Genomic DNA, 21721 nt, shown 5'->3' on the forward strand with positions numbered 1-21721 from the left:
CATTGACAAAAGTTTTCCATTTTTACTCCCTACACACCCTTATCTTGAATCGAACCCAAATCGTGATATATTAAATCCAAATCGTGATATATTATTAAGAAATTTATTCTTTTATTCTTATATATATATTATATTATTTTTTACAAAATATCATATTATATATATATATTTAAAATTTAAATGTTACATAAAAATCATTTAAATAATAAGTTGTGTAATATTTTATTCATAAAATTATATTTAAATGGTATTTTATGGTAATATTTAAAAAAATAAAAAAAATTATATTTTTACAATTAAATAATATAATAATAAAATAATAATTAATTTGAGTATAATTAATTTTAAAAAAAGAAAAGTAATAAAAATATAATTTTTAAAAAATATATATTTTAAATCATATTCATATATACTCTTTCTTAATTTTTTTTTTTCTCTCGTCTCTCCTAGTGTCATAACTTTATTTGTTGGAATATGGAAAATAGAAAAATTTGAGAATAGAGGATTTGGTCCCAACAAGCATAGGTTTATAAAAGTGATCATTGATAATTGTTATCTATTATGAATATTTTGTATATATTCAAACTTTATAAATTAAAATTAAAAGAGCTAATTAACTTAATCAAAATTAAAAAAAATAAAAATTTAAAATAGACTTAAAATGTATATATATTTTTTTTTAAAAATAAAAATGACATGAAATAGGGAACATACAAAAACAATAATTTGGACACAATATGTAAAGATAAATTAATAAAAGTCAATAAAAATACACAAAATATCATATTTTTACAATACTATATATAAAAATAGCTAAAAAATTATAGATACTGAATAACACACTCAAATATTTACTATTTACAAAATTCCAAAAATACACCCCCAATATTTTCTTTCATTATACAATATATTATTTTTATATTTGATAATTATATCAAAATATGTATTTATTCAGATTCTAACAGGAATAAGGCCACGTTATCGCCATGTACAGTTCTTCTTTCTTTCTCTCCAAACTCCAAATCGGTCTTCAAATTCCGGTAAGAAAAACTTTTAATTCTAGCTTATTCTTTTCTTCTTATTTTCTCTCCGCTACTTGGGTTTGGAGAGATTGAAAGATTTGGTGCAAATAGAAATTTCCATAAAAGATTTAGGAAAAAAGTTTAAACAAAATCGACTTCTGCCCTAAAAATAATGTTTTTGAAATTGACAAATGTTAGCCCTAGAATAAATGTTCTAAACTTGGTAAATATTTCAAGATTTGGATATATACCGATTTTAAGGATTACTCATTTATTTCCAAAGTAGAGAAACTATAAACCCTTATAAACTTTTGTAGTGTTAAAGAACATACGGAATGACAACGAACTAGCCTATGACAAAGACGATTTCTGTCCCAACGTGATCCGAATGCACAATTGCGGCAACGACACCGGCGGTAGGCCACCTCGACGAAGAAGTCACAAACTTGTTCTTTCATAAATCATTTTCGGAGGAAAAAGGAAGAAAGAGAAAGAGAAAAAGTACGAGCTGAGATGACATCTACTGTACCAGACCTGTTTGAAAAAGCTAGTTCAAAACAGCTTAGGTTTAATGTATAATGTGTGATTTAATTTTTTATTTTTGCAAAACCCGCCTCAAGTAAGATAATGATGCCATCAAAAATAACTTTATTGCGTTTGCTCTTAGTATACTCAGTTTCAACATGGTCGAGAGAGAGAGAGAATTGGAGAGAGAAAGAGCATAATATGATAGAGCCTATAGTACACATTTAATATTTATAATATTTCGTCCGTTCGTTAAAATTAGTCTACTTGGATCGGACATGGGACTAAAAGAATAAATATTTTATTGAAAAAATGATTGGTAATTAGGGATTTTTTTAAAATTTAGATAGAAATTAAGTAAATAAAAAAAATGATATTTATTGTAAATAAGTATTAAATGAAAAATAATAATTAAATGTTTAATTTATTGACTTTGTCAAAATTAGTAATAAAATAAATTTAAACAAACAGATTGAAGAATAAATTTAACCGGCCAAAAGAATATATACATAGGCAAACGACACTTTGTAGTTGACTTAATTTTTGTTTTAATTATATTTTACTACGATATTTTATAAAAAAAATAAAAGTAATACTTTCTTCGTTCCCACTCAAAATTACAATTTACCTTTTTTTTTTTGAAAATTATATAAGATAATTTTAATATTTTTGTTCTTATAAGTAAAAGATAATTTGACGAAAATAATAAAAAACGTATAGGACAAATAGAAATATATTTTTATTGAAAATTGTGCAGAGCGAATAATAATTAGTGTTTGAAATCGCAACCAAACACACCCTAAACTGCTCTCAATCATCAGTGAAAACTTTCTGAGGATCTTATTTATGCCCAAAACTTTGTAAATATTACTCACAAGATGAGTGAATCAAACACTCTTTAGAAGATCCAAAATCGAATTTCTATCCGGCATGCCCGGTATGGCGCCCTTCACTTCAACACACAGCGAAGCAGCCGCAGCTGAAAAACAATCGGAACCCGAATCAGAAAAAAATCACTTTCAAAATATACAAAACTCGAAATCCAACAGATATCAAATTTGACAAAAAGTTGTTGAGAATTATAAGCATCTATCTTGTAGTCGTAAACATAAACAACATTTCAAACTCTAAAATATCATTTTATAACAACTTATATCGACCAAAACTTTCAGAAATAATATCTTATTGCTCAAATCCACAAACATTGCTTACCGGCAAATCTCAAACACTCTTTTTTTGACTTTCCCTCGACAAGCGCCACAGCAAAAGCAGCTGTGAAAGTATCACCTGCTCCGGTGGTATCAACCACTCTACGAGCTGATATTACATCTTGTTTAATCGGATCCTTCCCTTCTGTGAAAAGTGCGGATCCTTTGCTTCCGAGTTTCACGAGCACTTTCTTAACACCCTAAGGGAGGACATCATCAAGCAACACCATACACAATTCAAGAAATCTTCATTTCACTATAACACTCTTCATATTTGCTTCGATAGGCTGGAATAAAAAGTTCAATGAGATTGCTAATTGATATAAAGATACAATTAATAACTCTATAAATTTAGGTAATTAATTGAGGGCATTATCCTTTAAAATGAAAACAAGATTATGTTAATTTATCCAACCGGCTAAACAAAAAATTTCTAGCAACAAAAACTTCGATTAAAAGAAAGATTTTGTCTTTTTCTTTGAAAATGTAATTAAAATATCAGTGGAATCCTAAAATATATCAAAAACCTCGATAGATTGAACATATCGTTTTTTTTTTCCAGAAAAAATTTAGAGTTTTCGAAAATAAGGTTTCGCATATTCATGAACTAACCATTTTGTGGCATTTTCCAACAGCTTGGCTGATCTGTTCAAAAGTTTCTGTTTGCATATTTGTAAGACGTGAAAGCTCAGTTTCATTTGGGCTGAAAATGTCGATATTGCTGAGTAGCTCGGGAGGGATTGGTGCATCAAACCCTCCAGCATCCAAGATCACGGGAACACCGGCACTCCTTGCAACCTGATTATTTATTCAGATGATCGGTTAAGAATATCATTAATAAGATTTATAATTGCTGTAAATTATCATCCAAACAACAGCCCATTGTTGTGTATCCACCATAGTTTAAAATGTTCGATCCTATAAAAACTCTGAGAAAGTGCAGAGATTATTTTTCATGCTTACATATAAATCATTCCTGAAAATTTTGTGATCTAAAAAGTCCTGTGAATTAAAGATGCCAACTACTTCGTGACTTCCACATTTTTATAAAATGCAAAATACCTTCCACTGGTTTATTGGCATGTTTCGGTAAATGTAAAGAAGTTATTAACATATTTATTTTTTTCATGACTTTTCTGAAACACAAGAATTTAGTGTAAATGGATCTGTTTCTTTTGACCTAAACCTACGATTTTTTACTATTTGAACTCTGCGTTCCCTGAAAAAAATATACTTTTTTCTCTCACAAAACATCCCATCAAACATTATTTTAATACCAAATTCAAACCAAACTTTTTTCCAAACCAATGAAAAGAGCGAAATTATATCAGTATTTTGAGTTCCTTTTGTAGCATAACCATCAAATATGATTCATCATAAGCGCAACCACACAAAAATCCTAAGTTAAACATTTCAATCTACAATTCGAACCAATCAACTTCAAGCATTATGCTTGGGAATTGTTTTCCTTCAATTTACGCCGCTTATAACACTTATAACGAGCATACAATTCTTAAAAGATGAACATGCCGTCCACTTTCATATCCCCATCAAGAAAAATCAACATTTCACAAACTCGTAGTTTAGATTAAAATTCAAACTAACATAGGAGTACGGTCATATTCAAAACACAGACCCACAGAACTTATCGACCAGCGGTCAATCATACTATACTTTTCGCTAGCAACCTACTTTGCACGACTACTTCTGCATACAACTGTTTAGTGGCTTTAGAGCTACCTTTGAACAAGAAAGAAACACAGACACAAAACCGAAGAAAATCTAATCGAAGTAACTTGAAAGATGACAATGCTGATTATCAGTAAGGATTATCTACACCAGGAATTATATTCTCGATCATCTTACAAAAGCCTTTCACATCATCACATGTATAATTACATTCCATTAACAAACAATTCAGTCCACAAAGTCCTACAGCAACCTCTAAAATGCAAAATTAAGGTGCATAAATTATAATTGGATTGAACTCCCTTCGAAAAATTAAAGCCCTAAGGAAAAATTCACTTCAATCATCAACAGAATACGATCACTACATAAAATGAATGTCTCTTACCCTTGCGACCTGAATGTTGACGAAATCAGGAATTTCCCTCTGCAGCAGAAGAATTCCGGCATTTCTGACCACTTCCAAAATCTGTTCATCCAAAATCTCCGGCCAACACTCCATATTCGCACCTCCAACAATTATAATGGAGTTCTGCCCATCGCCCTGTAGCATCACCACGGCGTGCCCCGTGGGGGCGCCGCCGACAGTGATCAGCCGGTCAAGTAAAACTCCGCCGCTCGCCAGCGCGTCGGAGATCAATTTTCCGTTAGCATCTTCCCCGACCTGCCCCACGAAGTAGGTCGGGTGAGCCAATTTCCCCGCGCACACCGCCTGATTCGCACCCTTGCCGCCGGCAAGGGTTTGGCCAGTTTTGGCGGAGATGGTCTCGCCTTCCTTCGGCAACCTGTCGATCTCCACGTAGATGTCGGCATTTGCCGATCCGACCACCACCAGGGGAGCTGCGGCGGCGGGATTGGAAGGGGCGGCGGCGAGGCAGGGGAAGGGACTTGGCTTGGTTGAGGGGAGAGGGAGGAAATTGAAGCAATAATTTGGGTGATTAGGGTTTGGGGGAATGCAGATGGTGGGATGCCATTGCCAGCAGGGTTTTGTGGACGGAATAGTAGCAAAGCTCGCCATGGTTGATGGTTGTTCTTGAATTGATTCGATGGAGTCAATGGAGGTGATGAGGTGTGGCGATCGTCTTGATGATGAGACTGAGGATCGGAATTGCTCCTTACTACTCACTCTCTGCCTTTGACCCAAACCAAATTCACCATGTCATAATTCAGGGTGTAATTTGCGCTTGTCCAAAAAAGGTTTTATTTAATTTTTATCCTTTTAAGAATGCTTTTGGCCGAAAGAATGAAATTGTTAGCTTACTTACAAAAAATAATAATTATCATTTTCATTTTAATATGACGAATAATAATAAAAGATACATTTCCAATAAATTTTTTTACGTTAGTGTATATTTAATAAATATAAATTAATTTAATTAGATATCAAAATTCATTTGTTTTTGTTGATACAATTAAATTTGAAAATAAAAAATTATCTCCGAATTTGATATACTTAGTGCTTTATACTAGGAATCTCTAAACAGGTAGATACATAAATAAAATAGAAAAATAAAACTACATACTAAAAAATAAAGTGGTGATCCCAAAGACAATTCTTTTGAATTTGATGTCGATTGAAATACCTTTTTAGAATAAATCCAAATCCTTAAATATTCTTTCAAGAAAACGTTTCAGAACGGTCGTCTAATTGGTTACAGCAACCGCCCACCAATTCATCACATGTGTCTTTAACCGTCTCGCCAACAGCATAATCCAACCGACCAATCCAGAGACTAACTGATCGCTAGACCAAACGAATCCTTGGCAGCCCCACCAAGCGACCACCATCTGGTCTCTTGTCCGACCTTGTATCCGTCTCATTCTTCTTCGCTCGACCTCACTTGGTCCGACCTGCGTAATAACCGTCATTCTTCGCCCGACTTCCTCTTTCGACCGACCGCCGTATCAGTCGTCCTTATTCGCCCGACTTCCTCTTTCGACCGACCTTCGTATCAGCTGTCCTCCGTCCGACCTCATTTGGTCCGACAGCGAACTAACCGACGGTGGACCAACCGATGGCGAACCATCCGACAGCGAACCAACCGACGGCGGACCAACCGACTTCGAACCAACCGATGGCGAACCAACCGACAACGAATCATCCGACAGCGAACCAACCGACCGGCTCTGTTGGCCTTATCTCCTTAGTTGACAACTGGTTCAACAGACTATTCTCTTGAAAGACCTCCGCCGTCTGCCGATACTTCTTCTTTGCCCGACTTTCGTTTTGACAGACTTCCGCGTCTGCCGATACTTCTTCTTTGCCCGACCTTCGTCTTGACAGACCTTCGCGTCTGCCGATACTTCTTCTTTGCCCGACCTTATCACGTCCGATCTCTGTGCCCGACCTTGTCCTGTCCGACCTCCGTGTCTGACCTTATTACATCTGATCTTCCGTGTCCGACCTGTCCGACCTCCGTATCGGCCGATCATCATTCTTTAAGATCCTGCTACCATTATTATTATTATTATTATTATTATTATTATTATTATTATTATTATTATTATTATTATTTGTAGGTAACAGTTTTCTTATGACAAAAACTTAAACTACTAGAAATTATGCCCGTTGGATGGGTGATTCTTAAACCCCATGTTTATGTTTGTTTAAAAACGATTTGTGTGGATGAAAATATTTGGGGTGGGAATATTTGAAAAAATAAAATTTCCTCCATATGTTATGTACATTTGAAATTTAGGTAATATATAATTTCTAAATAATTAAGAGTTTATTAGTAACAATAATTATTATATAATATAAATAATTATAAATTGATATTAAAATAACCAATTAATTTAATTAAGATTAAAAAATTATTGATTATAAGATTATAAATGTGATTAAAGTATATAATTATTTTCTAAAATGAAAAGGACAATAAGTTGGGACATACTGAAATAGAAATAATAATCAAATAAGATGAGAAGAATGAAATATATATTACTTGGAGGGATGAATGATAATGATGTACTTTGATGAAATTCTATAATAAGTACATTTATTGAAAATTTAAAAAAAACAGTAATTAAGGATCGAAAATGTATTGCGGAAATTAAAAAAATCAAAGAAAAATAAGAAACTATACAAGAACGCAAAGATTTAGTGATCCAATTCGATCATAATGATCTATGTCCGGGGCAGCCAAACCAAGTATTTTCACTAGTATTTTGAGGTGTACATTAAAGAGAATATATCAAATATATATAAACTTGTACGAAAAAAATATTATAATACACGATCCAATAAACTATACAGATGACCCCAAGTATAATTCAGCGGGACGCTTTAGAGATGTACAATGCCTCTCAAACTCCAATTTGAGCTTGACAACAAAAATTATCTTTTAAGTATAAATATAATTTTACTTGGATTATGATTTTTTTTTTATTATTATTTTATTTTTTATTTTTTAAATGAATGATGATTAACCAATGAATTAGCAAATAATTTGTATTCAATGTGCAACGGATTATGTATTGTAAGTGGGGTATGAACATATTACATATGATTAACGAATCAATACAAGAAGAAGTAAAAGGGTTTTAGAATAAATGTCTTCAAGATATTTTACTTCCTCTTCCTCTGTACTACAAAAATGTATCATTTTGGAGTTTCGTACATTAATAAATAATAATAGTTTATTAGTTAGTGAAAAATGTAAGAGGATTTGACATTTTGCCTTTTAACTTCATATACAAGGTAATTGTATTTATAACAATATGTTTGTAATTTAGTAAAAGTTAATAATATTACTAACATAGAAAATTAATATTTTGAGTGAGAGGTGGAAATAATAAAAAAAATACTTTGAGTTGGGACGAAGAGAGTATAACATATCCAAGCCTCCAAAACAAAAACTAACACTTCACAAAACAAAAAATAAAAAAATAAAACAAAACAAAACAAACCTAAGTTTACAAGCTATTAAATTCGATCGAGAATTCATTCAGAGCACACTCAAAGAGTAACAACCGTAAATTCTCATGCTATCGAAAAAAAAAAAAAAAGGAACACAATGAATACACTAGACATACAAGGAAGCTTTATCGTATTACAATCTAGTCAACATTAATTGAACTCCGAATTGTGGCTGAAGTGTGACTACATACGCCGGGGCATGCGTGTAAGATGCAGACAACTGAAATGAAAATCGTCTTAGAATTGTTGCTAGAGTGACTTTAACTTCCAAAAGAGAAAAATTGTTGCCAATGCATGTCCGGGGACCCCAACTGAAAGGAAAGTAAGCAAGTTGATTGTTGGTTGCCTTTGCAATTCCTTGAGAAAAACGTTCCGGTTTGAAGTCATGCGCATCGTCACCCCAAAGTTCGCGATCATAGTGGAGGAGGATAATGGGAAGCAAAAGATGGACGCCCGCGGGCAACGTCATGTGTCCTAACTTCGTGTCTTCATAGATGATACGGTTGAATATTACCCCAGGAGGATACAACCTTAAAACCTCGTATATAATCATCGTTAACTGTAATAAAATGCACACATAAATTTATATTAAGTAATAGAAAAGGAGAAAATTTTACATATATATATATTGGAAAAGCATACTTTATAATTATGATTTTAGTAGATAAATACAACTCTTGCAAAAAAATTCATGTAATTTTTATTATAATTTTTTTTGAAAAATTACTTTTTAGTCTTATACATGACCCATGTGTCGTTTTAGCATTATAACTAGACCCTGTATTGAATTAGTCTCACAAGTAAACAATTTTGACGGAAATAGTCGTCAGGCGCTGGAGTTGCTGACATCGCAACTTTGTGAAATGCTGAGATTATGTGGATGACATGTAGAAAAGATTTGAAAATTATTTTAGGATCATAACTAGACTTTATATTAGATTAGTCCCATAACTAAAAAGTTTTGGCAGAAATAATTTTCAAATATTGTCCATGTGTCACGCACACAATTTCTGGCGTGCCACGACAACTTTGGCGCCTGAGAACTATTTCTGAAAAAAAAAATTTTTATTGTGAAACTAATTCAATACAAAGTGTAGTTACGATCCTAAAATGATAAATGAGTCATGTACTCAAAAAAAAAAAAAGTAAAATTATTTTTCCCTTTTTTTTTGGAAAATATATATATATATATTTTTGTTTAAAAATAATAAAATTGGTTTTTATTTTTATTTTTGTCTAAAATAATAAATTTATATCGTTTTATTGATTTGTTATTCAATATTTATCTTTTACTAAAAAATAATAAAATTTATATCGTTTTATTAATTTGTTCTTCAATATTTATTTTTGCTAAAAAATATTAAAATTTATTTAGTTATATTAATTTTTTTTTCAATTTCAAACATATTATTTTTGTCCGATTTGTTTTTTTCTTAATTTCTTTTCCTTCTTTTTAACCTTGGTAGGTAATAATAATAATAATAATAATAATAATAATAATAATAATAAAATGACATCTAATTGATAAAATTAAATTCATATTTTGCCCTCCAAATTTGGAGGTTAGTTCCGCTACTTAATATATACATATGCTTGAATATAATATTTAAAAAATTTATATTATATCCATTTGCCTATGCATATCATAGAATATCAAATAGATTTCAAAGAAATTCATATTTTGCCCTCCAAATTTGGAGGTTAGTTCCGTTGCTTAATATATAAATATGCTTGAATATAATATTTAAAAAATTTATATTCTATCCATTTGCCTATGCATATCATAGGAATATCAAATAGATTTCAAAGAAATTCACTTGTCCTTATCTTATACATGTACTACAATAACCATTTTTGTTTTGAGATTTTTAAATATCACTAGAGAATAACATAAAATTAGATCGAGTTTTAACCAACATATAATAAAATCAATTATTTTATTTTATTTTATTTTTTTATGAAAAAACGTATAGATTGCAAACATTGGAAGTTCACAATAAAATCAATTTTAGACCTTATATGCGCGAAATAAATTCCAAATCCTTTCGATTATTGAAAGGGAAAATACCATGTTGTAACTCCAAGATCGCTTATATGATGATTACTTTCCTTGTTTAATTATGTAATAATGAAAGCATGTAAGAACTTACAGTTTTGAGGCGATTCAAACCATCGAAGTGCAATGGATCATTTCCAAAAACCCGGAAAACCTCTTCTCGTGCTCGATCTTGCCATTCTTTGTTAACACTGAGGAGAAACATTGTCCAAGAGAGCAAGTTCGATGTGCTCTCTTGTCCGGAGAAATAAAATGTCTTACACTCCTCAATCACTTCATCTATGCTCATCCCACAGTTGCTTTCATCTTCTTCGATTTCTTTCTCGTTCGATTTCAACAATATTCCTAGTAAATCATCACCCTTGACATGCCCCAATTCAATTGCCTTTTGTCTTTGATTGATTATGCTTCTTAGTAGAGTGCACACTTGACTATTGATCTCTTTCAGTCTCCTATTTCTCCTTGTTGGAACATATCTGTAATTTTTTATTTGTCAGAATGATTGTCGAATGATATATTTATAGTACTATATTTTTATTTATCGTAAATAAATGTATGCATAAATATATATATTCAAAATTCTTAATTTTTATAATATTGATTTATGTTATCGATATATGTCTTTTTTATTTGTATTATATTTATTTTTATTATCTACAAATGAATCCATATCGAGCTTAATTTTTTAAAATACATTTTAAAAAAATCTAAATATACATTATAAAGTTATTTCAATCAGATAAATAATTGTAATTGACCAAATCCCAAATTCCCAATTCAACCAAATACAATCTCAACCCCACAAACACACCCTTAGTTTCTAACTACTTCTATGTATAGAACCAAGAATGGTGATTCTTTTTATTTATTTATGTATTTTTGTGATAGAAAACTCTAGAGTTAACAGCTTAGAAATTATTTTTAATTGTTTACTATTAAGTTTTTATGAAAATATATATAATTTTATCGCACAAAATATCATATTCAAAAAACATGTATACATCTTATATCTATTATATATATATATTATATTTTTTGAATAAGTATTTTTTTGAGAAGCATATATCTGAACCCACTTTTTTATAAACAAGATTCTAATTATTTATATATTTGATTTATATAATTAATTCATATCAGCTCCAAAAATATCATGTCAGCACACATGACAATATTATAATATTAAAGTACTTTTGGCGACCACAGATTAGAAATGAGACTACTTCTATATAGATTTTATTTAAACGACTAAAATAATATTGAGTGTCACGCACAAAACTATATACATATTTCTTTACTCCTAAAAATTTATTATGAAATCAAATAATTTACTAAATTTGTAATTAAAATTGCGAATTAAATAGGTAGGTATGTGTGTATGTTACCTCCATCCAGGAACGTAAACTGACTGCAAAACTTGACGAGTAAGTTCAGCTTGCTCTCCTTGTAGTTTGAGAATCTTCTTTCCTTCTTCATTTCTGCTTCCAAACGCCGTTTTCGATATTATCTCGCAGCTCAATTCCCACAAATATGGTTGCACATCTATCTCTATTACCATTCTCCCTTCAAATAAATCTTCCCACTTTTTCGCCATAGCCGAGCAGCTCGTAGACATATCACCCACCATGTTCTGAAATTTACACTTACAAATAAATATGTGTGCACGTAAAGTCGTTAAGTTTTAGCCAAAAAGCACAAATTCAATCGACACATTGTTCCTTTATATCAAAGAACTTCATTTATTTTTGTGTTTTGATGAGGATTTAAGGTAGTAGAATAGGAGGAAACAATTCAAGGTGTGTTTGATTATCAGTTGAATTTTAAGTTAGAAGTGTGTTTCATTTATTTTTGTTTTTGGGTTTGGATTTTGAGTTGAGATTTGAATAGTAAAAATTTTGAATTTGAATACACTACAAAAAAAAATAATATATTTGTAACGGAATTCCGTTCCTAAAGTTCACGTAGTTAACGTAATTTCATCTCTAATTCCGTCTCTAATATCATTAGTAACGGAAAAAATGAATTTAGGAACGAAAAAATCTCGTTACAAAATTGATAATTTCTTGTAGTGATATAGTTGTACGATGTGATATAAATAAGTGTAGATGTGATGTTTTGAATGTAAAATTGACTTTTAGTATAATATAAAAAATAAAAAATAGGTGTTTGATTTGATGTTTTTTGAGGGAAAAAAATAGAATGAATAGTGTATTTAAAATCCAATATCCCAAACAAACACACCCTGAATTAATATTTGATTTATGATATAATATATATATGATTAAAATATTTTAAGTACTATATTTCAATAAAATATATATAATATGAAATCATTTTATAGAAAAACATTATAGTATAATACAAATAAATAAAAAATATAAATATTTATTTAGGATTAATATAAATTAATTAATATTATAAAAATATAGTAATTTTTTTTTTATCAGAAAGATCAAGGAGTTTTTATATAAATAAAAATAAACAGAGATATTTACTAGAAACGCCGGGCATACCCGAAAAATAAAAAATGATCAAAGGTGATAGGCCACCTAGATCGACTAAGAGTAGCGGAGACAAAAATAAGGGAGTGACCCCTAATTAATTACCTTTTAAATGTATATAATTTGAAGTATTTGTTTATCGAAGGTAGATAGAAATTAGTAAAATTTTAAGTGAATCTCATATGATATGTAATATTTTTAAAAAATTTACATGGTTCAAACCCCCGACGCCTCAGGTCACCTGCTACACATGGTTTGCCTAGTGTGACTTTTCCGTTGGACTTACAGGGTATTAGGTTCGGCTGGGGTTTACCCAGTGCGCACTCTTGGGTAGCCACTGCGGGTTCCCATGTCATTAAAAAAAATATATATATATATACATGTTGTTTGTTTAGTGAAAAAAAATGTAACATATTTCTCCCAAAAAAAATTAATATATTATATATACTTATTATTTCTATATTGCCTGAACTATTTTTTATACTTCACATAAAAGTTCTCTTCAAACCAAATCATGAAACAAACAAATTTTGGTCTTTGCATTGAAATTGTTTTAAGTTTATCAATGTAGTTTGTTGTAGATATGTATAGTCACAACTATATGAGATCTTCGAAATTATTTGCAGCAAAATTTATGCGGCTATAAGGCCATTTCCAACGGCATTACTCCAAAATGCAATAACTATAGAAAAAATGTAGTTGATCTACATTAATTGTACTTCAGCCATAAATTTCAATTTTTACTCTAAAAAGTATATTTCTATGTATTCTTCTCTTATATTATTTTATTCAACTTTTTATATTTATAAATTACATCCAATTTTAACTTTTTACTACTTTATATATCTATTTTCAAAAAATAAAATTGTATATCACTCTCTTAAAAAATAAAATTATAAATCACTTTTTTAAGATATAAAATTATATATTGCCTTTCAAAAAATAAAAGTACACATTATTTATCCAAAAATAAAATTATATACTCCCCCGTTACATAACAAACTATCCATTTTTCCATTTTGGTTTGTCCCATAACAAAATATTCATTTCAATTTTTTTTTAGTAATTGTACTATCCACATAACATTACAAAGACCCTTACAACTTACAATATCACTACAAGAAAAAATCATTTTTTAACAAAATTTTTTTGTCTCTAAATCTACTTTTTCCGTTACTAATGACATTAGAGACGGAATTAGGAACGGAATTACGTTAGCTACGTGAACTTTAGGGACGGAATTCCGTTACAAATATATTATTTTTTTGTAGTGTATATTACACAAATATCATTACCTTTATATCATACAGTATTAATAAGGTTATTTTAGTAATTTTTGTTTTATTCATACTCCATATTAATATAATACTAATATAATTAAACTCCGTATAAAAAATAAATTGATACTTATTTAAGGGACGGAGGAAGTATCACATTTCAAAAAATAAAATTACACAACACAAACAAAAACAAAAACAAAATTATAAAAATATACAACTAAAAAAAATGGAGTAGAAAATGGGATTGGATTGGAGCCCAACCCCTCAAAATCAAGTCAATCCATTGCATGTTTGCAGTCGGTTGGATATGCTCTAAGACTATCTCCAAGGAAGTAAAAATTCATAATTTACTCTAAACAATATATTCTCTATACATTTATCTTTTATAACTATTATTTAATATAATTTTTATATTTATAAATTACACAACACTTTAGTTTATTTTTCCATTATCATCCAAAACTATTTAATTTATATTTTATTTAAAAATTAAAAATTATTTTCTAAAAGATAAAATTATATAGTATTACTTTTTTTAAAAAAATAAAATACACATTAAATTTTAAAAAATAAAATTTTACTCTCTTTTCAAAAAATAAATTATACTATATCACTTTTTAAAATATAAAACTATATACTACTTTTAAAAAATATAATCACATAGTGGGTGTGTTTGTTTTGTGAGATTGGCGGAAATAAAATATTTTTATGTAAGGTATATGAATTGTGTAAGGAATATAAAAACAATGAACGTGTGTAGTATATTAATTTTTTTGAAAAAACGTGTGGGGAAAAATAAATGGAAGAATAAACCCATCATTTTTCAAAATAAAATTATATATCACTTTAAAAAAATAAAATTATGTACTCCTAGTTTTCAAAAAACTAAAATTATATAGTATATAACTTTTTAAAATATAAAATTATATATTATTTTCTAAAAAAATAAAATTATCAAATACACTCCAAAAATAACAAAATACACAAAATATCTCACTCCAAAAATAGGGTTATAATAAATGCAATGGATTGAAATTGCTCTAATTAGTAAACTAGCCATGCAACTTGGTTGCTAGATCATCTAACTAAGGCATACTACTATTGAAAGAAAAAGATCGTTTGGGTTTTATTAAATTAAGAACACGAAAAATTATTTATCACTCAAGTTCTAGGTCCATTATGAACCGCGTTACAACATAAAAATTGATCAATCCTTCATTAACATGTTTTGAGTTGCCAACACGACTTGTATGTTTGTCTTATTCAAAAAGATAATCGGAATTGTTTTGATTTTGAATTGCTTACACAATATAAATCATCGATTATATATTGTTTCATTCCCGCTTAGAACTTGTTCTTCTCATCCGCGACATGGCTATCTAAGGTATCAAGGAGTATTCTTGATAATTTTATAGACAATTCCTTTTACTTGGAGACTTGATTTCGATCTTTAGAAATGAATTATATTGTACCCCTATGGGTATCTATATAAGCTCTTGTATTATGCTTCATCAAAGATATAAGGGATCTAAATAGGATACAAAGGCGTAATAAAATAGTGGGTAAAAAACAAGCGAACAAAGTATCATTAGGTACCTTTAGTTTTTCAAGATAAAAAGCGGGATTGATGATTTTCCTATGTTTGGCCCATTTGAGATCCTCATAGCCGGACAATCCACATACGAGGTATTTTGCAAGTGGATTTGGTGTTGGTTTCTTGAAAACATTGTTTTTATTCAATATTTCTTGTATGAGGAGAGGATCCATAATCAAAACTCTTGCCTCAGGTCCTATCCATATGAATGAAGCTTTTCCTGGAAAAATATGTGCATTCGCGACAATATTCGATCAGGTAAAATAAATAACATATGCATAGATTAGGGAAGAAATTATATACTAAAACACCATTTTCTCTATCATTAATAGTTCAAAGGTATCGATGAAATGAAATTGCAACCATAATAAAATAGAAAATAAACAATAAAAAAGGAGAGAGATTCGAATGAAATAACTTAAAAAACCAAGCATCAAGTATAACATTTTTTTTTACTTCCTATCACACACTGATATATTTCTTGCTTAGCATAGCAAGTTTCGTAAATTGCACCACATTAATATATATATATATATATAAAACATTTTATTTCACCAAAATTGATTTGTGGCTAAATGCCATTAACAAGAATTATAGAAAAAAAAAAAAAAAACTAAGTTGATTTCATAGAGTTCGAAGTGAAAAACATTTCTTTATAACAAATACTTTTGATTTTTAATATATATATATATATATATAGGGAAAATTACAAAAAATATCCCACACCTATACCTCATTATCACTTTTGTCCTGTATTTATCTCTCTGACAAAATATATCCCATATGTTTTCAAAAGTCGCTATTTCTATCATTTGACTGTGCGTGATTGCACGTAAGGGCGCGTGGTGTGAATTTCACGCGCAAGAAAAGGACATAAATAACGACTTTTGTAAACATGTGGAATATATTTTGCCACAGAGATAAATATAGGACAAAAGTGATAATAGAGTATAAGTGTGAGATATTTTTTGCAATTTACTATATATATATATATACATATTTTATCCACGAGAAGATCTGTAAAATACTGAAGTTATAGTAGTGTTACCCTTTAATTACTTTATAACTTTACACATTAACAATTTTACAATTTAATCTGTACTTAATTCTCTATCTAGATTCAAATTAATTATTCAAAATGACAATCATGCATCCTAATTTTCGTTTTATGATATTGAATTGATCCATAAAACATGTGAGTGAAATTGTGCACTTGTTTTAAAATTTAGTATTACACCGTATTAAAAATATATTTTTAATTATTATGTACAAATTATACTCCCATTGTTGACAGTAAAATATATTATACATATATATTTTTATAATGTTTCATCCAAATAATCTCCTCATTAAATTTTAACTTACTATGCGGCATCAAATCATTCTTATTATTAGTATTATAATATAAAAAAATAAGAGTTTGATTTCATATATATATATTTTTAGAAACAATTGATGAATAATAAATTTTTTTTTGGAGAAATCCAACCAAGGCACAAAATCTTTAATTTATATTTTAAATAAATATACAAATAATTTGTACAAATAATTTAAATATATCTTTTTAAAGTTTTAATATTATTAAAAATAATTATACCTATAATTTTTCGAAATATATATATATATAAATTATTTGTTCCAAGATTAATTAATATATATTTCATGGATAAAATTTTGAATAAATAAGAATATTATATTTATTAAAATTATCACATCAACTTAATTCAAAATAAATAATTTTTAATATATTTGGCTAAATTGCGTAAAACTCACATGTGGTTTCACAAAATTGTGCAAAACCCTCCATAATTTAAAAATTGGGTCAAATAGTTTCATAAACTCTGCGTCTAACCCCTCGACAATTCTTATTTATCAGTTTTTTTGCTTACACGTGCTCAAACTGTGAATGAATTTCATAATACTCATTTCTAAACTCCTAAAGTTATAAATATATACATTTATTTTATATTTAGCTTTAAAAACAGTAAAAAAAAAAAAGAACTTTTAAAATCACATAAAAATAACTATTTTGAGTATATTTAATATTTCTTGAGGTTAAATAATAAGAATAATGACTATATTTGTAATTTAAAGGGTTTAGAAATAAAGATTTTGAAATTTATTCGCATTTTGGACAGGTGCAGATCAAACAACGTTAAATAAGGAGGGCCGATGGGTTAAACGCAGAATTTATGAAACTACAAGAGAGTTTGACGTAATTTTATAAGCACGAGGGATTTCGTGCAATTTCGTGGTACCATATTTTTCTTGAAATTATTAAAAGTGATATAGTATGTTGGAATACATTTATGTAAAATATTAAAATTAAAATACTAGGACCTTTTAGTATGCATGCGTACTAACTATTAATGATACAACCTATTAGTATAGATATAAACTGCAATGTTCAACTGCATTATTCGAGGCATAATCTTTTATATGTAAAATAAAAGTTACTAAACATTAATTATCTTATTTTATTTTTATTATTTTGTACAACTTTCTATCGGTACTTGAGTTCACACTGGGTAAATCTCAAGTCGAGAGCAATAGCGTGCAAACTAAGCCCGACCACCCGAAATAGGTCTAATAATTTTAAATTTATGGGTAGCCAGGCAGGGATAGGGTTTGTTGTCCTTTTCATTTCCGACAGTCATAAGTTGGGAAGCACGAGACAAGGAAGACACCCAACACTGATTCAATTAATAAATTAAACTACACATTACACAACCCTATACATAACATATATATTAATACCCTAACCCTAGTCCTAGGTTACTCCCCAGCCTAGCTACCTACCTAATCGAACCATTTCTTGATCTGCAATGACACAGACAAAGCATCAAGAAATTATAATCCAAGATCCAAAATTGAATCTACACTCATTAAGGTCAAGCAATAATTTATATTATCTATATATATATATATATCTATGTAGTTAAAGTTATCAATGTAACAGTGAAATAATGTGCCATTCTGTAACCAATGTATGTAGGGTGCAATTTGAAATTGATTTGAAATTGAATGTTGATTCAAGTTTTGATATAATATATATTTTATCGAAGTAAATAATATACGTTTATTGAAAATGGTGATTTGAAACAGAAAACAAACACACTTGCAGAGAAATAATTAATTTAAGGTGAAGGCGAAGTTTCTGACCGTAGTTGGCGATTATGTGATGGTGTAGAGGGAGGACACGCGGGAGAATGTTGCGTTGGGAGAGATGAATGGGTCGGGATTGAGCGTCGCGGATCATGGCAGCCATGTCGCGACTGTCGCCGTGAAGCAGTCTGTAAGGGTTGCCATTGAAGCCCTGAGCCCTGAGGGATTTCTCCACTTGAAGAGGCCTAATCCACACCCAATTCACTATTCTCCAAATCCATAGAATTGTGAGGATCATCATCACATAACAAGGGAAGATTATGCAAAACTGATTTAAATTTACCACATCCATAACTAAGTATTGCTCCCAAATCAATGTATAAAAGAATTAGGGTTTTGTGGTGGATTGTGTGGGTGGGAGTGAGAAATGATGTGTGAATTTATAGAGGGTGATTGATGATCAATTTGAAAATTATTGAGAGAGAGAGAGAGAGAGGTGAGAGATTGGGGTGGTTGTTTGTTTGGTGATATGCATGTGTGGTTGGAGCTGTCTTTAGATGCTTGTTTGTCCAGTAACCAATCAACCAATCTCTCTCTATTGATTGATTGCCTATAAGCATTTAACTAAGCTTTAGAGGACCACTTGATTGATTGCTTTATATGCTTGCTTATCTCTCTCTCTCTCTATATATATATATATATATTAGAGGGGAAGATATTCACTAGCTAGCCTAGCAACCAACCAAGAATATGCATGAAATATTGTATGAGAGAGAGAGAGAGAGAAAGGGGGGAGAGAGAGAGAAAGAGAGAGAGAGGGGAGGGAGAGTTCTAACACCGGTTAATTAACCATTAAGTAAATACAAATTAGATCGTAACAAGGAGTTGCCGAGTTGATGGTGTTTGGACTGGTGATTGCAAGGTCATCGATTCAAATCTTATCGATATTTATCTGATCAAGCTCATAATACACTACAAGAAATTATCAATTTTGTAATGAGGTTTTTTCGTTTCTAAATTCACTTTTTCCGTTACTAATATTAGAGACATAATTAGAGATAGGATTACGTTAGCTACGTGAACTTTAGGAACAGAATTCCGTTACAAATATACTATTTTTTTTTTGTAGTGATATATATATATATTTATAAGTTAGGAGTATATCTTATTTTGATACAAGAAATTACTTGATCTCATTTTGATGCAATTTATAATCTCATGGATGTATTAAATTAAAAGATATTACTAGCATTCCACACTCTACAAAGTGATTTTTCATCTTTACTTTCATGTTTATTCAATCTATAATATGAATATATTACAATAATAATATAATCTTTCTGTCCCTTTTGAAAGGGGCCCTCTGGAATTTTATAATAAATTAAAAAATAATAATATATAATTAATTAGTTGAAATGTGTAAGATATTTTGACATTTTTGTTATTTGACTTTATGTATAAAGTAATTGCATATGTATAATGGTATATTTGTAATTTTTTAGGTAAAAATTAAAGGTATTTTAGTATTAGTGTATGATTACTTTTGCTAAAATAGAAAAGTGATACTTTAAAGTGAGACTGACGAAAATGATAAAAGAGTACTTTGAATTAGAACGAAAAACTATTTTTTATTTAAAATATTATTCAATATATAAATTTCATTTGCCATAACATGGCTTCCCTATATATACTAATAAAAATTCTTGCATGTATATAGCTCACTTTCGGAAAATGAGGTGGTTATAATGAAAAATAAAAATTGAAAAACAGAAGTGTTGAACAATTTATGGAGTGTTTAATTTGTTAAATAGTTTGATTTTTCTTTTTTATATGATGTATAGATAATTGTGTAGATAATATAAAAATAATGAATATATGTAATATAATAATTTTTTTTGAAAAAATATGTGTTTTTTCGTCAAAAAATAAAACAATCAGTATTGCTCTCGTTCGTCTGTATCAGGAAAAGAGATGAAATGTTACTCCAATTTTTTGGAAACAAAAACTCATATCGAAGTTTTTAAAATGCAGTATGAATAAAAATGAAAATAAATGTTGATTAAACAATAACCATTAGATTTCATTACTTTGATATCGTAAGATCAATGATACACAAGAATAATCTTATAATTTTTCTATATACCTTTGACTATTAACGAGGCGAGAGCATAAACATTGTTAGAAAAAAACACGAAATAAGCCTATATATAGACACAATAATAAAAAATTTTATTACTAGATTTGATGTTCTCATTATTTACTCCGGATTCAATTATAAAGCTACACAAATATATAACTTCAACTCTATAATATTTTATAATTTTTAGAGTTAAAAACATTATAATTATGCCCTTGAATACAACTTTCATGTTAGTGATTTTTAGTTTATTATTTCTGCAAAAATGAAAAAAAAAAAAATATTTAATTTATTATTTTTACCAAAACAGAAGCATATAGTTTGCTAACAAAATATATAAAAATATAACTAATTTTCAATAGTCGTTGGCAAAAAAATTATGCAAAATGAGATGGGATGAGATGCACCAGGTGGGAGATTAATTCATACTTTTTAATTAACATGAATTATTCTGAAAAATTAAAAATAATAAATTATTTTTATAATTATAATTAGTAAATACGATAATTATTTACTAATTATATCTCTTCTAAATTCTCGTGTCTACTGTAAAGTGAACATGATACCTGAGATGGAGAGAGTAATTTTTACTGAAAATATATCAATATGGATTAATTTATTATTTTACTATACTTATAATTTTTAATAAATTTATTATATTTTATTTATTTTTAATATAATAAATATATAT

General features: G+C 29.0%; 2 protein-coding genes across 2 annotated transcripts; both read right to left on the reverse strand.

Annotated features, from left to right (window-relative positions):
- Positions 1-2262: 2262 nt before the first annotated feature.
- Positions 2263-5601, reverse strand: LOC127247134 (ribokinase). The gene is made up of 4 exons (XM_051268866.1): positions 4830-5601; positions 3368-3553; positions 2760-2955; positions 2263-2526 (listed from the first exon to the last, which is right to left on the reverse strand). Exons 1-4 carry the CDS (start codon positions 5457-5459, stop codon positions 2435-2437), a joined length of 1104 nt encoding a protein of 367 aa, XP_051124823.1. The 5' UTR covers positions 5460-5601; the 3' UTR covers positions 2263-2434.
- Positions 5602-8429: 2828 nt separating this feature from the next.
- On the reverse strand, positions 8430-19394 carry LOC127247928 (cytochrome P450 CYP72A219-like). Its single transcript, XM_051270021.1, has 5 exons — positions 18951-19394; positions 15791-16008; positions 11799-12043; positions 10511-10892; positions 8430-8919 (listed from the first exon to the last, which is right to left on the reverse strand). The coding sequence occupies exons 1-5, from the start codon at positions 19243-19245 to the stop codon at positions 8494-8496; spliced, it is 1566 nt and encodes a 521-aa protein (XP_051125978.1). The 5' UTR covers positions 19246-19394; the 3' UTR covers positions 8430-8493.
- Between the last annotated feature and the right edge of the window lie 2327 nt (positions 19395-21721).

Source organism: Andrographis paniculata, unplaced genomic scaffold (assembly GCF_009805555.1).
Source record: "Andrographis paniculata isolate CXL003 unplaced genomic scaffold, ASM980555v1 Contig32END, whole genome shotgun sequence".
In the NCBI taxonomy this organism is placed as follows: Eukaryota; Viridiplantae; Streptophyta; class Magnoliopsida; order Lamiales; family Acanthaceae; genus Andrographis; species Andrographis paniculata.